General features: G+C 44.7%; 1 protein-coding gene across 13 annotated transcripts in view; it reads right to left on the bottom strand.

Moving 5' to 3' along the window:
- KALRN (kalirin RhoGEF kinase) overlaps positions 1-18,915 on the bottom strand; it is a 522,320-nt gene that overhangs the window by 41,428 nt on the left and 461,977 nt on the right. For 7 of the 13 annotated variants that reach the window (XM_074595384.1, XM_074595391.1, XM_074595387.1 and 4 more), the window contains 7 exons: positions 15,094-15,377; positions 14,141-14,245; positions 10,033-10,128; positions 8,224-8,354; positions 4,467-4,533; positions 3,085-3,188; positions 571-640 (listed from right to left, as the gene is read on the bottom strand). In XM_074595384.1, the coding sequence (XP_074451485.1) occupies positions 571-640; positions 3,085-3,188; positions 4,467-4,533; positions 8,224-8,354; positions 10,033-10,128; positions 14,141-14,245; positions 15,094-15,377 (857 nt within the window). The remainder of the gene's footprint in view (positions 1-570; positions 641-3,084; positions 3,189-4,466; positions 4,534-8,223; positions 8,355-10,032; positions 10,129-14,140; positions 14,246-15,093; positions 15,378-18,915) is intronic. The other 6 variants (XM_074595388.1, XM_074595394.1, XM_074595398.1 and 3 more) reach the window with 3 other exon arrangements.

Below are 18,915 nucleotides of genomic sequence, written 5' to 3'. Positions count from 1 at the left end.
AGATGCACAGCAGCCTGGTGAGATATTGGCCACCACTCCATCCTGCTATTAAAAGCTGGAAGAAAGCTGCTAAGATGTTCTGCTTGGTCTTCCTTATTTTTGGTTTAATCAAAGACTTAGTTTGCTGAAGTAGGAAAGTAAATCGGTAACTGGTTCTGTGCTCCACTCCTGCACCTTAGGCAAGAGGAGGTTTCCATGGGGGTAACCAGTTAGAAATGTTGTCCCCAAACTGGTGGGTCTTAAATTTGCTATAGTGTTCTGCTCTAGCTAATATCACACGAACATGTCAATTGTAGTAGTTGGCAAGTACCTGCCATAATTATATTTTGGCAGATGTCCTTGGCCACACCAATTTTGCCCCCAAAATAAGAAGTCTGAAGAAGGCAATGATTAGTGCTTTAGTTCAATCCAGCTGCTCGCTGAAGATGCATAACTATAAGGCTACTTCACATTTAAATTAAGTTTAGACATCTAAAAGTATCAAGCTGACACAAACAGATGTTTTCGGAAAGGAGTCATCACACCCTAAGTGACAATTATACGAGAGATAGGTAACAAAATAAAACTTACATGCTTAATAAAGAGCTGTGCTAAACGATCAGGTTCTTGAAGACATTTCTCCAGTTCAGCCAGGAAAAAGCTGAAAGAAAGTGTATCAACATTTCAGAATATTTCTTTAGGTCATCCCAGCAGCAAACTAGTCATTCTGCAGATATATCGGTGCAATTTTAGCTATAGTATTCGATAATAAATGAAAAGCTAAGCTTGGCTTCAATCCTTAATGGTGGCATTTCTGAAACATTAGATGAGAGCTGTGAAATACGGAGGTCGTGTCTTGCAAACTATCTGCTCTTCTTTACTATTAATAGTGGTTTCAATTTTTTAAAAGCGAAAATTACAATCTAATTGCAAGAGTTGCTTTCCTTCACTGAGAACTCCCACAGTAGAACTTCTCCATATAACAAAACACTTGTGAAAACTCAACTGAAGCTTTACCAGGAGTTCTCAGTTGCATGTGCAGATTTGGAGTACTGGTCAACGTGAAAGAGATGCAGAAGTTTCCACTTGAATAAAGAAATCAACATGTTTTTGCTGGTGGAGTTTTGGTATGTTCTGTTTTTCACTGTTTTTCAGCATATATATGGTTAGTAATATACCATCATTCACAATAGTAATAGTAATTCATAAACACCGTCTCTATCTTGACCTGCAGCTTTCAGGAGGTCATTCTAGCTTGAATGCCCTTACCAAGAATATACTGGGATGCCTAAAAGTGAGGTAAAAGCAGCTAAACTAAGCTTCAGAAATACTGGTAGGCAAATCCTGACAACCTCCCTTTCCATGATCTTACTCTTTTTCACTGCAGGATTTCTGTCTCAAATGCCTCCGTGGATTTGCTACAGTAGCCGGATTTGGTGAGAGGACATGCCTGCAATGGTCTGGTCCCAAGAAATCACAGAACCTCAAAAAAAGATGCACGCTGGACCGCTGTCCCAACTAAACATCCCTATCGCTACCAGCAGATACAGCTGCTTCCGTAACTCGATCCTCTATAAATGTTAAATTGATCTGCATTTAAATAGACTTCTTGACCCAGATACACAGAACTAAAAATAGGGAATCCCTCCCTATGTGTTACAGAAAACTCCTATCGTCACACTTAAATGATGGCAGTGGTAAAAACATTCCATTGTTGGTATCAACTTAATATATGGTGAAGCTTTTTCTGACATTTTTTGTTTTGTGCTCACAAGGGCATCTGTCAGAACATAAGGACAGGCCCAAGCCATGAGATAAGCACCTGTAGGACACATGATGGGAAGGACAGCTTGTTTCCTGGGTGAGGGAAACGCCCAGAGCTGAAGGAAGATCCAGCCTGGTGGCCATTGCTCAAGACTACATGTGCACGCTCAAGTTCTAATTAGCCAGAGCTGTAGAGTATTTTTGAGTGGCAGAGTTGAAATGATGACCATATTGTCCATAAGCAAGACATTGCTGTTCATAAAGTTACAGGGGAAATGGCCCAGGGTTTGAAATAAGCCTCATGTTTCCAGCAGCTTTTCAAAAGCTACTTGTATGAGGACAGAGTAAGATTTTCACAGAACAGAGCTCCTAAATCAGAGTTAAAAGCATCAACCAGGCCAAAGCCTGTCACAGCTTTTACATGAGAAGTATCTTGAAAGTATTTGCATTTTATCACCCTACTAGCCAAATCCTGCTGGTTTGGTCAGCCTTCATGATCCTGTCAGCTGTGTGTGAAGACGTTCGTGCTGCTGAGAACCACAAGACATAGGAAGGAAACCATGACTTTCCAGCATTGCTATTGCTCACCATTGGGACGGATTGAGCCTACAGCTGTGACCCAAGAGACACAATTATGGCAGCCTCAATAGCTTTCCTCCAAGTACCCCACACGCAGCACCTCTCTGGGAGCCATGTTGGGACTGCTTATGAGCAGTAGCTCAGGAACTGTGGAGGGACCACAACGTTATCTCCCATGGAGCCTCTTGTTGTGACTCCCCAGCGAGGAACGGCAGAGCCGTTGGCAGCGCAGCACTGACACAGAGCAGACTCTCTTGCGTGCACCAACATTTCTGTCACACTGACCAGCGCTCCTGGCACGGTGTTTGACCCAGCATAAAGCTGGAGCTGTGAGAGATGGCACGACAAACACGCTCCCGTGAAGCCAGGCAGTGCAAAGCTATAGCCCATCAAAATTTTTTCACTGGGAAAAAGGAGTTTACGTAGGACCGCTGCTTTGTGTCATGCAGTTGTGCCATTTTTGATTAGGTAGACAAAGCCCTGTATCAGCACCGTGCATATCGTGAAACTGTGGCTAAAAGCACATGAATGAGAACACGTGCTTGGGATTCAGGGTAGCGATGATTTGTGAAGTTACTAAGCAGCACTTACAAACCAACAGAGACCATTTAAAGTGAGGCAATGTCCTTTGGAAGTTCAGCCCTGAATGACCTGCTGATGTTCAATTAAAAGCAGCTTAGGCATACAGACACCATATATCCCAACCCTTTACGGACAAGCCGTTAGAAAGGTGCTTAAAAAGGAACCAAAGCAAAAACTTACTCTTTGTGCCAGTCATAGATCTGGTGAATATTGCCAAATACTATCTTGTCTTTCCCTTTCATATCTTCAGAAACACCTTTTTCTTCTATCCTCTTCATGAAGCCCTTTAAGATTAATGATCGGCAATTAGCAAAGGGTTCATTTAAAAGGAAAGAATAATTACACTCTTTTTTTTTCAAAGAAGCAAAGTTTAGTGTCAGGATTTTTTACACTGAAAACACTTAAAATACCTTTTTTACAATTTAAAACCAGAAACCCATCTAGATACTTTAAATTACACAGTTTGCTTAAAAGAAAGCTTTAAAGGATTTATCTGGAGTATCTACCATAGTTACACAAACCGTTATTAGATGTCATTGAAGTGACAAGTGCAATTAGAAGATAAAAGTTAAACCAAAGTAGTTTATCAAGCTCTTTGCTTCTCTGGTAAGAGGAAGAAGGCAGATTGCACAGAGTTCTTCCATTCATCACCGTGACTATTTTGTGGGAGCACAAAGCCAAGCAGTAAGTTTAAAGAGTCACATGAATGGGATTTCTCACACCTCCTGAGTTTCTTTATAAAGCTGTGGAGCACTGCAACCCTGTCAGGTTTGCCAGTGGTGCATGATGTAAACAGAAGATAACACAAAGTTCATCAAGTTTGGAAGCTGTTGAAAATCACTGTTAGAATGGCTGATAATTCTCCTTGGACTAGCGAATGCCAAAAGCATTGCCGAAAACCCAGTTCAAACACGTGCCTCCAGTTCTGAGTCCTTGCTGGGAAAAAACCTGCACCCTGCATGTGAGATGGCTCTGCAGGTGATCCCCGAGGGATCCGCCAGGTCTTTTCAAGTTGAAGTTTAAAAAACAATGACTGTTTTTTAACAGAAAAAATCCAAAACACTATTTTATCTCAAGTGGTTTTTTGCAAAACAATAATCCACAGGCCACACACACACCTCAGCACAGATCCAAACCCAGCTTCTGGAAAGGTGCTCAGACACAGGACTTTAGTCCAGGTGCAAACTCAAGTAAAGTATGTGTTACCATTACTCAATATGACAACAAGAAAAGCATGAAAATAAGTGGAAGGAGCATAAGTTATCCTCCATCACTGCCCTCAAGGCTGCATTACAGCAGAAAGTGTTTGTCACAAGCAGGGTAGCCAAGAAAAACCTTTGTACACTGGATTTGAAACCTAAAATACAACAGTTGTTAGATGGAAATAAAAATAGTTTCCAAAGGCATTTCTTCTTGTTTCTGTCAACATGAGAAGGGGACCATGGAAGCAGAGTGCAAAATAAGGCAGTTTGTTTCTCATGATGTATTTTTTTGTTGTCACTTGTCAGCATGGTGCTTTTACAGGGAAAACATTTTGCATAGCAGGGTTTGCTTCAGCTCACCTCCACAACAGTTCCCAAGTCTTTGACGTAGTCTTTTTCAGTCTGTACCAGCTCGTTTAAGACAAACCTAAATTAAAACAGAACACACGCGTATTTGACCATATCCGTTGATGTTACGGCTTGCTCCTCTTACCGTATATTACTTCTCCGTAAAACCCCACCATTATCCAGGTCACGTAAAGCGACTCACTCTGCGCTCACTTATAGCTCAGTGGAATGTAAATGATAAAAATGTCACATTTCAGGTCAGGGTAGTTTGAATTGCCTCAACTACTCTTTCCTCCTATTCCTCTTCCCCCGACATCCCAGGATGGTGCAAGAGCAGCAGCACAACCAGCTGCCTGTACTTTGAATCACCCCTCCCTGCTCTCCTCTCCTCTCCTCCATCCCCCATGCAGCCCCCGACAGCTATGGAGACGTGTCCTGACCCACTTTGCAGCAAGCAGGAGAGGATTTCTTGCCCCAGTCCCTCTGGCTTTGCCCAAGATTCAGCAATTAAGTTTTAATTTGGAAGTTTGAAACACTTGGAAAACAAATCCCCACTCCTGTCATAACCAAGAGCTTAATCTTTCAGACTAAGTAATCTATGTGTGGGTGTCAACTGGTTTACACTGATTTCAGAGCTAATAATCCTGGGTAGGACAGTCATCTAATCAAGGCCTGATGCATGCAAACAACAGCAAGCTAAAAAAAGCCCCTCCTTTGTAAGTCAAACTGACTAATCACATAATGTTCTTTCGAGGACAATTTCAAAAAGTTACAGCTTGCTGCAGACAGTTTGCCTCTCAATTACGCCAATACATAGATTTGGCACATGACAAATAAACTCCATCTGCGCTACAGTTCGCTCCGGCAGTAACAAGGCTAACAAGATAGAGCAGTGCTTTCATGCCTAATATCACTCCGTTCACATCAATTGGCAGACTGACCCACTTGAAATGATAGGGCTGAGGGCAAACAGCGCTAAGATAAAAGCCTGGCGGAAAATATCTAGAGGAAAAAAAGAAGTAGAGCGGCATTGCAAGGGAAGACTCAGTTATGAGAGGTTACTGAGAAAATAAATCCTGCTCCTGCTGCACTCCCAACGTGTCCCTTGCTCAGGCAGAGCAGAGAAGATACTTAAGACACGTGGCAGGAAGAGGTCAAACAGCTTCTTGTTCATTTGAGAGTGGAATCCAGCCCCCTTGGCAGAAGGCTGTGCTGGCAGCGGCGATGCCAGATGCTTGTGCTCTCCGAAGCGCCCTGCCAAGTTGTGTGCCTGGGTAGTAAACACGCACGGGGCAAAAGGCAGCTCTTTTACAAAGCAGCAGCATGTGGCCTGAACAAGCGTATGTTGTACAGTCCCCTCTTGCTGGCTGACCTACCGTGCCCTTGCGAAAGGCTTGCCACATCTCCTCCACCCGGGGAGGCGTGCTGGGAGGTTACTTTTCAGCTCGCACCACCTCCGTCTGCATTGCTGCCCAGGAACACAGAGAGCTGCTGAGGGAATGGGGAGAACCTCTCCCTCCTGCCCACTGCCCCTCCTTCGGTTTGAGTTACTGCAAGGGTCCATCTGGCCAAATCCTGCTCTAGAAATGAAGCAGCGGGTACTTGTAGTATGTAATGCTGCAGCACATGCAGGCAGGTGGGTGTGAATTAAACACCAGTGCGGCGACCGGGTGTCTATCAGGTGAACAGACTAACCCTGCAAATTTACACCTCTATTAGGAACCAGGATCTGCACCTCCACTGCACCTCCACAACTCCGCACCAGCGTTCCCCCAGCTCCCCTCTTCCTAGGAAGCAGAAAAATCAGCCTTGGCCTGTCAGCCTACCTGACCCAGGAACTTACAGGTACTCCTGAATTTAAGGTTTCTAAGATGCATGCTGTCAAAAATTCAAGTTCACTCATCTCCTCACCTGGTAACATGTAGCAAGGGCAGGCAGTTGCCTGCAAAGTGCCTGCCCTGGTCACCAGCAGGTATTGACTACACAGCTGTATTTAAAATGGCATGAACTGGAACAAGGATAGAGCCTCCTCACTTCTGAATACATCTGAATATGCGGACATCTTCTTAAGTCTGTATTAAATCTATACTGAACAACGCTACCCAATGAGACTATAGAAATGCAGCAATCAGGCCTGGTAGAATAGAGGCTTCCTAACACCAGGGCCAACTGCCGGCATGCACATGCTGCCAGAGACACAGGAGATTACTGCCCGTGCCTGTGCAAGGATTCAGCTGTGGTTTTGTGGGGAACGGGAGGGTCACAGCTCAAGTTGGGAGCTCAGCTGCCTCATATGGTGATGGAATTAAACACAGAGAGCTGTAGAGATACAGAACACAGACACAACGGAGCTGGAGAGGAGACAGATGTCTTGTGCTGAAAGCCACCAGCAGGTGCTCCTAAACATCCTGGCGTTTAGGAAATCTGGACGGAGGCAGCCACTAATTACGTGGAACACGCTGCCAGTCCCCCTGCCAGAAGCGTCACACGCTAGAAAGCGTTACTGTACCTATGCCTACAATGGCAAAGGTCTCCGCACTAAAACTGCAACCTGCAGTTAGTTGCCAGTTATCTAATTAGCAAATTGCTACCAGAGAAACCCAAGAACTTGCAATAGCAAGGAGCTTTTAGGAGAGAGGCGTGGTCAGAGATGTTCCCTGCAGGAAGGCTGATGTCTGTCTAGGAGAAAACTTCTCCCATTCAGAAATGCATCCGGGAGTGTCACGTCCCTGCCTGCTGCTGGGAGTTGATCCAGTCCCTCACTGTATCGCTTCTCTGGCTTCCTACAACAAACTGCAGGAGCAAATGATGGCTTTCACAGACCTGTGACACTTTGCTCCTACTTCCGCTTCTACTTGTAAGTACCCCTTGTCCTCCCCTGACTCGGTTTCCTTCCCTCCTTGGCATCTTTCACAAATGGGCTGCTCTTCTCCCACCTCTCACCTTAGCACACTCCAATGAGACCTGTTATTTTTCCCCTCAGTCTACCATTTGATTAGATCATTGCGGTTACTGTTGTTAGTGCAAGAGGCAGTATAAAGAAAACAGCTCTCAGCTGTTTTCATCTAATTTTAATTCTGTTTCTCCAGTTCTCTGTGTCCTTCAGCTGAACCATGCATTTAAGAAACACTTTAATCATGAGAAGCTTTAAAGGCACAAGTGTTATTGTTGTTCCATTTAAGGGACTGTACAGATAATTTTAAAAAACAGCTTTCATGAGCTGTCACCATTTTTTTCCTCTCCCATTACTGTGAAGATGAGGGTTTCCCAAATGAAATTTTCTCTTCAGTGGCCTGTTTCCACCACAAATGCATCTGAATTCTGCCCCTTCCTTTGCTAATAACTAAGGCAAAAAAAATATTCTCACATTCAAAAAATCCCAGTGGGATTCTCTGTTCTTTTCCTTGAAGGTAACTAACAAGGTCAACCATATATGCCTCTTCGAGAGCTGATTTCACCTCTGGCGATGCAGGAATTACCGAGGCAAACAGTTCAGTAATACTTGTCTAGCTGTACAGAGGCTTTTACAGCAACAGATATTTGCTATGTGGGGTAAAAGCTGTACATTTTAAAGAATGATGATGAACTTCCTGGGTGTGCAACTGCTCTTATAAAGTCTTTTTACAGATTAAGAAAAAAAAGAAGGAAGCAGAACAGAGTTTTACTCCCAGTTCTGTGCTCATTCACTACTACAAAGTGTTCTTTCAGTGCAGCTATATGTCCTCCTTGGGTGCGTATTTCAGAAAGAAAAACCAGCAAGACAACTTACATCCTGCCTCTCATTGCTTTGGCTTTTTGTTCCTCTTCAAGGTTTCGTGGAGGAGTCGAAGGCGTCATTCCTTCATTTAGGCAGCCAGTGGCATCTTTTAAGCTTCCTCGGTAAGATCCTCCTTCAAGGGTCTAAAAAAGCCCCAAAGAATGATAGAATAAATGTTATCCTTGAACTTCAGCATCAGCGTTATCTCCTGTTTCAAGTCAGTTTTGCAATCAACACTGCAGTCTAAAACCAAGCAGAGTATTCAGCAATATTTTCCTGCAGGACTTAGTGAAACACGATCAAACTTGTTTTAAGTTGATATAAGACACCCCCCCCCCCCCAAAAAAAAAAAAGAAAGCACTAAACCAGAAGATGTCCTTTTGCTAGAAGGTGGAAAAAGATGTTCCAGTAGCCCCAGGATGAGAAAACTCTTCCAAATTATTTGAAAACAACCTGAAAATATCCTGGTGTCTCAATCAGAACCAGTGTTAGGCTACACCTGGTGAGTGTTTCTCTGCCAAAGACTGAATGGGGATTCTTGGTAGTAAAGTAAAACACAAAAATGAAACAGAAACAGATGGATACATGGTAACATTCCACAATAATTAAGTTTCCCCCAAATCCCTAGAAAGTAACTGCAATTGACCTAACAGCCTGCATGCGGGAAAGAGAAAATAAAATATCCTCTGAAAATACATCTAACTGGATTAATGAAATACTTCTCAATTTGTTAGTCCCTCGATGGAATAAAACTATTTTGAGTAAACTTTCTGGGAATGTCCTTCTCGGTTTCCCATGTCACAAAGAGCTCCTTCATCACTTTCTCCTTATCAAGCACTCTATGAACGCAGACTATCTTCACGTACCAACATCTCAAGTGGAGAAAATACCAAACCCCTCTGAAAAGATTGGCTAGATAAAGCTGCTTGCACAGAGTTACAGTAATTTGATGATCACTGTGGGGTTTTTTATTTTATTTACTCTCTTCAGCCTTCAAATATATACATAAGGAAATGAACCTTGGTAGGCTCATCATAACCCTGCTTTACTCCTAACTTGTTAATTAAGTTAAACTTGCTCAGAGAAAGCATTTACCTAATTTTAGAGGTCCTGGGACATGTAGAGAAAGGTTTATCTTTTATATTAACATTCTGAACTGTTCCATGGAAAACTTAAGCCAAGATTCGAAACAGGATTTACTCCTTGTCCAGCAGACGTGGGACCAGACAGGCAGAGCGCAGGATATCGAAATTTTAGAACAAATTAAACCCAGAGCATTTTTATTGCTTATTCCAGGCTCTGTCAGAAAGAGTTGACAAGGCAGATTAAGAGTGACACGTGAACCTTTGTAAAATTAAAGCACAGCTGTGACACTTCAAGCAGTTCTACTCTTTAGAGGGTCTTTTCAGGGAAGCCAGAATACCAAAAAAACTCACATGTTACGTAGTAAAACTCCTGTGCCTCAGAACAAGCTTTAAAACAAAACAAACAAAACATCCCACTGTGTAAAATATTTGAATGCCAACAAGACCCCAGAAAGAGTACAGCAGAGTAGCTCATGCTCTGCAAAGCCCCCTCCAAAAGGGCCATTTGACTATGCAGAGCAGAGCCTACACGGCAAGGTGAGATGTAGGCTTTGTCTCACACAGGGAGCAAAAATATCAGACACTCTACTGAAAAGTAGAGCACACAGCGTTAATAAAAGCAGAGCAGATGAAGGTGAAAAGCAAGGAAACCAGAAACAAGAGGAAGACTTTAAAGCCCTTCCCTAGAGTCACATTAGGCCTGTTGTGTACACAGTTTTCACAACACTAAACTTACCAGCTTACTTTTGACCAACTTTTCTATTGCACTGACAAGATCCGCAGCAGTTGGGACATCGGAGGAGCTCTGTCGAGCAGCTAGCAAAGAAGAGGACTGCAAGACACCAGGTTGCAAAGGAAAAGCAAGTTAGCAGGATGAGAAGGGAGTAGGAAACCAGCGGTCAGTGAAGCAGCTTCTGAGACAGAAGAAAAAAAGTGGAAGGGCAGCAGGAGGGTTAGAGGACCACATGCATGCTCAGGTGAGTGAGTGTCGCCGTATCAGACAAGCACAAAATTGCCATCCACTCCTGGCTGCACTTCTCCCTGCAGCAGTTGCAAGGCTGGGAACCAGGGAATAGCATCAAAGCACTGAAGTTCATTTGCAACCAGGCTGGGTTACTCTTAATGTCTGTAGGTTCCTCCTTCAAAGGACATCTATGGTCTTACAGACTCCAGAAAATTGATCTTCTTACTGCAGATGTAAGAAATTACCCCCTCCCCCATACATACATATTTAATAAATGCAGTTAAGTACAAAGTACACATGGAGTTACAGGCCGTAGGAGAGGGAGGCAAGGGGGAACTAATCATTCCCCCTCCCTTCCCCACAGATCAGTTGCAATTCCAAATGGAGCCAGATGACACCTCCCGATCATGCAACTTTAGCCACTTAAATGTGTATCTTTTCTGTCTCCTCTCTGCAATCAGTGGAGAAAAAATACCCCTACATATCTCATCTCTCCTAGGCACCTGGCACAGGAGGGCAGAAACACTCTTTGGAGATGCCCACCTTTCCCTATTGACATCGGTTAGAATGCATTCAGTCTTGCTTCTCTATGCCTGTCTGTTGGTCGCAGGTATTCAATTTTAGGTGCCTGACACCACGTAATGTCTTTTGACGTCTCCACATTCAGGTAGCCACAGCTAATAGCTGCTGGCTGTTACAAATCTCCAGAAACACTGAGATCTCTTCTATGTGCTACCCAAGCATCCCCCATGGTGCTGTGAAGACTGGCCTCTGCGTGAAATATTCAGTTTTAGTTTAAGGTTTTTGCTCTATACGGGCCTCTTCACCCCTTGGCCTTTGTCCTAGGAAACCTCACTTTGAAAACTCAAACTCATGCGATAGCTATGGGAATTGGTATTTATTAGCTCACCTGTATGCACATTTCTACTGAATAAAATACAAGCACTGACTGAAACTATAAGCCCTTTGATAACCTGCTTTTGGCAGGCTGACAGGGACTAAAGCATGGGTACATTTTAATAAATTCTGCATTAAAATTATTAAAAAGCTTATTCATCTCTCAGCTGCTTAATAAAGGTCTTCTGGAGAGCAGCTACTTCAGGGAAGTCACCGTGCAGGTGCCAACGAACACGCGTCTGAGATTAAATAGTGCTGGAGAGTGAGCCATGGAAATGTGATGGCAGGAATTAGGCAGCTGGCCACCTCTTTAAGTGGCCCTTTGGGGAGGTTGCTCATGTTGAGTGACACAGCCCCAGGGGGAGAAAAAAAAAAGGCAAAGGAGATCAATCCCAACCAGAAGCCTTGTGACAGAGCAGAAGCCTCAACAGCCTGCCACTTGTCATCTCATCTTTCACAAATAATACATCTAATCAACAGTTCTAATTAGAACAACAACAGAAACTACAGGTAATCAGGCTGGTAATTGAGGAATTACGCTGGTAATGCAGGAATCTCATACAAATGTAAAAGTTCAGACAGCCTGTTTCACCTGCAATGCGGACAGACGTGTCTAGGAACAAAAAAGACTGAAAATAGGGACTTTGAAGAGATACTGGACGAATACAGAGACGATAACCGTCAAACATAACCATTCTAGCAGGAGGAGTCCAATTTTTGGAGGCACTAAACAGCTGTTGCTCTCACTTCTTTTAACTGAAATTGCTCAATATCTCTGAAAAGTAAATAACTGCAGGATTTTGAAGGGAGCACGGAAACATTTGCTGCCTACAAGTCTTTCAGGGTAAAATAAAACTTTTCTGTGATTGAGGAGAGACTCTGGTTTGTATGGGGGGAATCGGAAAATGGCATTTCTGTGTTCCCGAAAGTAAATTCTGGATTTCTAATATGAAGATATCTTGCAATTTGTCTTTATAAGAGCCTCCAGGAGCAGCAAGGCACGATTATGGCTGCTCTGTAGATGGGTTCAAGGAAAGGTGCCACCTCCCACACTGTGCAGACATCTCCCACCTCCCACTGCTGCTTCCCCACGCTGCCGCTGGTCCAGCCTGAGCCCGTGCCTGTAAGCAGTAGTAGGACATGAGCAGGGAGCTGTGCCCAAATTAACACCGTTAAAGAGCTTTTGGCTCCAGCATGGCTCAAACATTGCTAAGGCAGTGCTCCTGTGCCAGAGAATTCAGGAGCCACGTTTGTGAGCTTGAGTTTTTTTCCCCTGTGATGCAAAGTGAGTAGGGGAAGAAAAAGGGAGAGAAAAAGGGTTTCAGATGCATCTTGCTCTATTTAATCTTCTCTTTTAGGAGCGGGTGAAGAAACAGCATGCCAAAACGCTCTATAAAGCTTAGACATCTGGAGCGGAAAACAGTTTAGTTCCACAACATCAGCGCTGTCAGAAATGTATTTACGAAACACTGAAATCACATGGCATGTTAAAAATCAAAAATAGTGACCTGAGCTAAAGCAGTTTTGTTTTTCTTTAAAAAAAAAACCAAAACACCCCCCCAAAAAAACCAAAAAGCAAACTAACCCCAAAACATTTAGCTAAACACCACGAAGAACAAGCCAGGAGCAACTGCTATTGTGCTGGGCATGGATCCACCACGGCTCTGCTTCGCCGACCTTTCGCCTCTGCCCCTCGCCAGGCAGCCAGCAGCACACGCAGCACTCAAAGGGCAAGAGTCCACGACTCCAGCTGTGTCCTTCTGGTCTTGCTGCCACCACAATGTCATAACATTTCCTGACAGATTAGCAGCAAGCCCCCGAATCCCTTCCTCCATCATTCTGCTCCTTGAGTCCCAAAAATATTTGCGCCCTTCTCGCTCTCTGTTTCCAAACTCCTGCCTGAAACTTCCCCAAGAACATTCTGGGTTGTTTTTCTTTCTGACAATTTATTAATCTCCCCTATCCTTGCTTCTTTGCATGCAGTAATTACAATCAGAGGATAGAGATACAGAAGTGGCAGTGCTAAAAACAGATGCCAGCAGGAAAGCAGGAAACAGCTAAACAGGAGGATGGATTTCTACAAGGGAGACGACAGCACCAGGAAAGGGTGGGGGAGGACACGTGCAGACAGGACCTGCAGTGACTGTGAATGCAAACCACTGTCATAGCCGTATGCCCAGATTCTCACCACAAGTCCAAGAGAGCAACTGAAGGACTCTGCAAGCCACTGCACCATCTGCCACAGCAAATTCTGATTCAACATCCAAGAGATCCTAGCTAGCAGCAGAGAACTACCATCACCAGCATCGTGGACAAAGATGGGCAGATCAAAGCCTTTTCCACCGTCCTGAGAGGGACTTCAGGTACCTTGTGGAATTCTGAACTAACTGAAGGCAATGGACCATTCAGTGATGATCAGCCACATAGGCCAAAAATGCCAAACGATAGCACTAGGTAGGCTTTTCCATCTGTGAGTTTTAAAGCACTTCATAATGGAGGATGGATGGTGAGGCACAGACTGACAATGTTCCCGGACCCCAACCACACACAATGCCCGAGTGGAGAGCCCAAGCTCTCCAACTCTTGGTGAAGGTGTTATTTCTGGATTCAAGCAGACTCCAGCATTACTGGCCTACTCCTCGGGCCCAGGCTGCCACCAAATACCATTTCTGCTGCTACTGCCAGACGCCAATGGCACTTTTAAAACAGACGTGGAGAATACGCGTTATCAGCCTGAGTGGAATTTCTGACCACACACAACACAAGCACACGACCTGTCATGAAATGTAACGACAGGGCTAAATTGCTTACCCAGCATTATTTGTAAATTCAGTTGGTGAAAGGTATTAGATTATGGTTTGCACACAGGTGTCTTATAACCACAAGCCTAGGCCCTGGATACTAGAAGACCACTATGAAACCACTGTGAGATGGCTATGTGAGAAACACAAACAGCAAACGGATACAGCAGGGGAGGCCTTACCATCTCATCTTGGGTAGGATCATTGTCAAAAATCTTCATAGGAGGAGGAAGAGGTGTGTGAGACTCTTCATCTGGCTCATCTTCTCCCCAACCCTTCTTGCTCTTCTGAAGAAAAGTTAAACATAATTAGAAGAAGGGACGGGTTTCTTTTATCTTTTCAGATATCTGAGCTCTACCACCAGGCTTTGAGTCTGTTAATACTAATACTGGCTCAATGTTGCATTGGGTGGAGAGAACTGTAGGTAATGCTAAGCATCATGGAAGAGAAGCAATAAAGATGTAAGGTTTTGCTGGTTAATCCTGATGCATTCTAAGAGCTACAGAAATACAGTTTATAGGTCACCCAAGCAGCTAAGGCAGTTACATTTGTGTGCTGATGGAAAAGAATTTTTTTAATTTAAATGAGAACAGCTCAATGCACAGTTTTTAAAATGTGTTCTTCTATTTGCGTTCAGTTAGTATCTTCTCCATTTTGGTTTGTAATTCCGTATTCACCTTCTTAGGAAACAGCCATTCTGTCAAAGAACGTGCCTGCAGAGAAACAGCGGCTGCAAATACGTAGCAGATTCAACAGAAACATGCCCGTTTCTCTGAGTGATTTAGTTCAACAAGGAATTACACTGCCACGGTAGGATAAAGGTGATATGAACGTCAGCAAAAAGTGATAACAGCTGCTCAAGAATAACTTCATTTCTATCCTTGGCAGCTTTCTAATAGGCTATTAAAAATCTCTAGTCAAAGGACAATAACATGCAGGCTCTGAAATGCCGTTCCCTATATATTCTATTGCTCTTTGGATGACAATGCTGCTGAAACACAACTTTAATCAATTCAGTTTTACACATGATTCGCTGCTCCCTCTAGACCCTAAGTTTTTACTCAAGCGTGAACCACGCACCACAGAAGAGACTATCAGAGCTGTGGTCTTTCCTGGAACAAACACTAACACACACCTCATCGGCGCTGTCTCCTTGAGGAGTGGTTTCATCTCCGGTCTTCGGTGAGCCGAGGTCAAAGCTCTTCCTGCCATCTCGCACCTTCTTTTGTTTCTTGATGTTGCTCTCGGTCTTCCCACTGTTCAGCCGGCGCACAGGACTAGTCAACCATTTCTTCAGTGTGTTGGTCGAGCGCTTGGGGCCAGGAGAGCTCTGGATGGAGTTGAGGGATGGCTGAGGTTGCAAGTTGGCCACTGAATCAGACTTGCCCCCATTGTCATTGGAAGAGACCGAATATGCATCTGGAAGAAAACAATGAGGTGAGAGATCATACCAGCACCTCCTCTATTTGCCAGCACCTATCAAGCGCTTGACAGTCCTAAGCATGAAATTACAAGCTGCCTCGATGAAAGGTTTTGTGACCTATGGACATTGTGTAAACTTTATTGCACCACCAGAGAGAGGAATATGCCCTGCAATGGGCATTTTTCACAATCTTGCACACCTCTCTCATTTCCTACCACACTATCTGTCCTTATGAAAGATCGCAGACAGCAAAGCTATCTAGTTTTCGATGAAAGCCTGAATTTCATGCTAAGTGCTGAATTTCTCAGCTTCTTCCCACAGATTTCATTGTGAATTGCCAGGAAGAAAATAAGCACAAAAAGCAGATTACTACAGGAAACTTGACAGTAACCAACACTTTGTCAGGTTCCAATTCCATAAATGTTGCTCAGCCATTTCCAGACCCCGATGACATTACTGTTAGTTCGACTACTTATTAACTTTTGAAGGTTATTTGAGGCACCTTAAAATTACCTCCTTTGCCCCTGAAAGCAATTTTTCAGAAGACTTCACACCTTCCCTAGAACTAAGAAATTGGAATGAACAATTACAAAAGGATGACAAATTGTTCAAACCAAAGGAAATTCCCAAGAAGGAGATACAAGGCAAGCTTAAAATTAAAAAAGATTTCCATTACATCCAAGCAGGAGATTCTGCTGGACTGTATCCAACCACAATTATGGATACGCATGTTTCAACTACCACTTTAGAAATGGGTGCAACCTCCCTTACTCCCCACAAAAGCAACAGACCAAAGATGTGCCAATGTCAATACGTCACCAAAGCAAACAAGTTGCTCGAAGATTTCTCAATTGCCCTTTAGGAACAAGTGCCCTGCTTTCACCTTTCTGAAGCCATGGCAAGGCAACTCCTTCCCCAGGGGCAACCAAGGACCGAGATGTTTAATCCCACACAGTTTCAGAGGAAATTTTTTTTTACAGAATTCAGAAACTGTCACGCTCCTGTAAGATACATCTCAGACCGTACATCAGAAAGCAGTTAGCTGATGTTATTAAACATTTTTAGATGGTTATCTATGAATCTTTTATCCGCCCCAGCAGGAAACAAAAATGTAAGTTACAACACGTGAAAATAGCCTGGTGCATCCAGATATTCTCAGTTCAGCAATAAATATCATTAGAGATACTGGTTAGTACACATGCTGAGGGAGAGCTACTCTCCCAGAGAATCGTTACCTATATTGTTTTAGAACCTGGTTCCTGCTACTTGCACGCAGAGCTCCTACCCCGCTGGGCAGCAGAGCTCGGCTACACACTGAGCAGAGATTGCAGCCTGCCTTCTCTGCCAGCTTGTAAAATGCAGACCGGGAGAGTTATAATATTTTAATAGTATTTTACAACCATAGACAGCCTGAGTCAGAAGTTGAACCAATAATTCATTTTACATACCTGAGGTTAAAAGTTAGGTTTTTAGAACATACGGAAATAATTGCAACAAGCTAGAGGAAGTCAAAGTTCATTTCCCAGACAGGAAGAACATCCAAATCATCTGTCTTCTGATGACAGGAGTGAGTGTGAGAGGGGCTGGGAGGAGGACAGATCCCAGGTGGAGCTGCTGGGGTTTTTCTGACATTCCTCCATAAGGGCAAAGTAGCAGCCTTATCTCAAAAAGGCCTGGGTTTAGCCAGCTCCCATTGATGTTACTTCATGCACACGAAGTGGTGTTAAATCAACTAGCGCAAGATAATATTTGTCAGTGGCCAGCTTATCTTCCACTCAGCAGGCTTTAGACAGTCTCCTCTCGCAGGCTCCACGTGATGCTCTGGGAGTTTATCAGCGCACCTTGCGTCAGCAACATTCAGGGTTTTGCGATGGTGATTTTGATTTTGCAAGCGCCCTGGCCCCTCCGTCCCCCCTGCAGCACCGAAATCCCCTGTGTCAAGCGAGGTGCCCTCCAGTGCCCGTCTTCCCACTGCCACTGCAGGAGGATTAACTTTGGGAATTACTGGCGGAAAGAGAGCTGGGCTGCAGTCACGGATGGGGAAATGCTGGAAGCAATCGCTCTGTGGAGGCTGCCACTGCCAGGGATGATTTGGGGCAAGCAGCCGTACCATGGACTCGCTGCCTTTGCTGGGGACTGGGCTTGTGGGGCGGATGAGGAGAAATGAGGACAAGCCGATCTTCCCACAGCTCAGTTGATTAACGTACAGAGAGGTTTTTACTACAGCTTGGAAGCAACACAATCAAACCCCTACCTTGCCAATTTAACTTTTAGTAAGGGAAGGGAGCTGATAGGAGGCTAAATGGAGCCTGGGACAACCCCATCCGCCCCAAGGATTTGTTACTGAGACACACAATCTCACCTCAGCCCAGCGGGCCTGAGGCAGGGCCAAACCCAGGAGCTCTGAAGTCCATGATGGAAGGGGCAGGGACGTCCCTTTCCACCAGGAAACACCCCTGGTTTTACGAGCAGGGCCAGGCCCCGGCCTTGCTGCCTCCCCCCACTTTCCCAGGCAGCACAGCCATGGCAGGGCACGGACAGACACACAGCACCTCTCACACCACAACACTCCTCACTTGTGGCCATCCTGGGAAAGCGACGGTCAGTCATTGTCCCCTGTCATCCCAGGGAAGGCAGCAGGCGGGGAGAAACAGGCCAAGTCCCGAGCTAGCCCACAGCCCACCCTGCCCGCTTGCAGGCATTTTGTCCAAAGTCTAACCTAGGAAACAAGAAAACCTCTGCAGACCAAACACCAGGCCTCCAGAGCCACAAGCCATGATGAAAGCCAACCCAAAGGTTTCCAGAGGGAGGCGTATTACACCGTGCAATGATTCTGCTTGAAGGAGGCTCTGGATTTCCCTGCTCAAGGTCATGCCCTTGGTGATGAAAAAGGCTATTTACCAAGGGGTTACTAAATCTCAGTCTTGCCATGCTGTACACAGCCTGGGCAGATACGAAGTCTCCTTCTTTCTCCTTGTCCACTGAAGTGCCCTGGCTGACCACTGTAACACAGCTGGGACAGAGCCCGGGCTTCACTTGGCCCATGCAGCCCAAAACTGGAAACATGGCCTTATCTCGCCTTTACATGGTCACTGGCTGGAGGATAGGCAGGGAGGTGGAAGAGAAAGGCTGGTATAAATCTCCCTGCTCCCCAGCCACCACGAGAGCCCCTCGAGGTGGGGTTTTTGCTCTACCCAGCACCCTACACATGGACAAAGCACTCCCGTCGCATCGTTCCACTTCCCACTGTTGCCAAACATGCACTATCCAAAACCCACACCGAGAGTCCACACGCAACATACACAACCTTTTTTCCTTTTCTTTATTAAAGGAATTGCAAATATAGACACATTCGTGAGCAAGTCACACTTGCTGTTTGCCAACCCTGCTGAGAATGGTTTCCTTTGCACATAAAGCAGGTCACCTCGACATGGTTGCAGAGGCAGGACTGGAGCTCAAGAAGAGCAGAGCTCGCGAAATGAGAGACAGAAACATGCAACATAAAAAATCTGCCAGAAAAGACTTTGGAGACAA

Source organism: Larus michahellis, chromosome 7, assembly GCF_964199755.1.
Source record: "Larus michahellis chromosome 7, bLarMic1.1, whole genome shotgun sequence".
In the NCBI taxonomy this organism is placed as follows: Eukaryota; Metazoa; Chordata; class Aves; order Charadriiformes; family Laridae; genus Larus; species Larus michahellis.
Note: the sequence above shows the minus strand (reverse complement) of the source record. Positions and strands in the feature narration are given on the sequence as shown.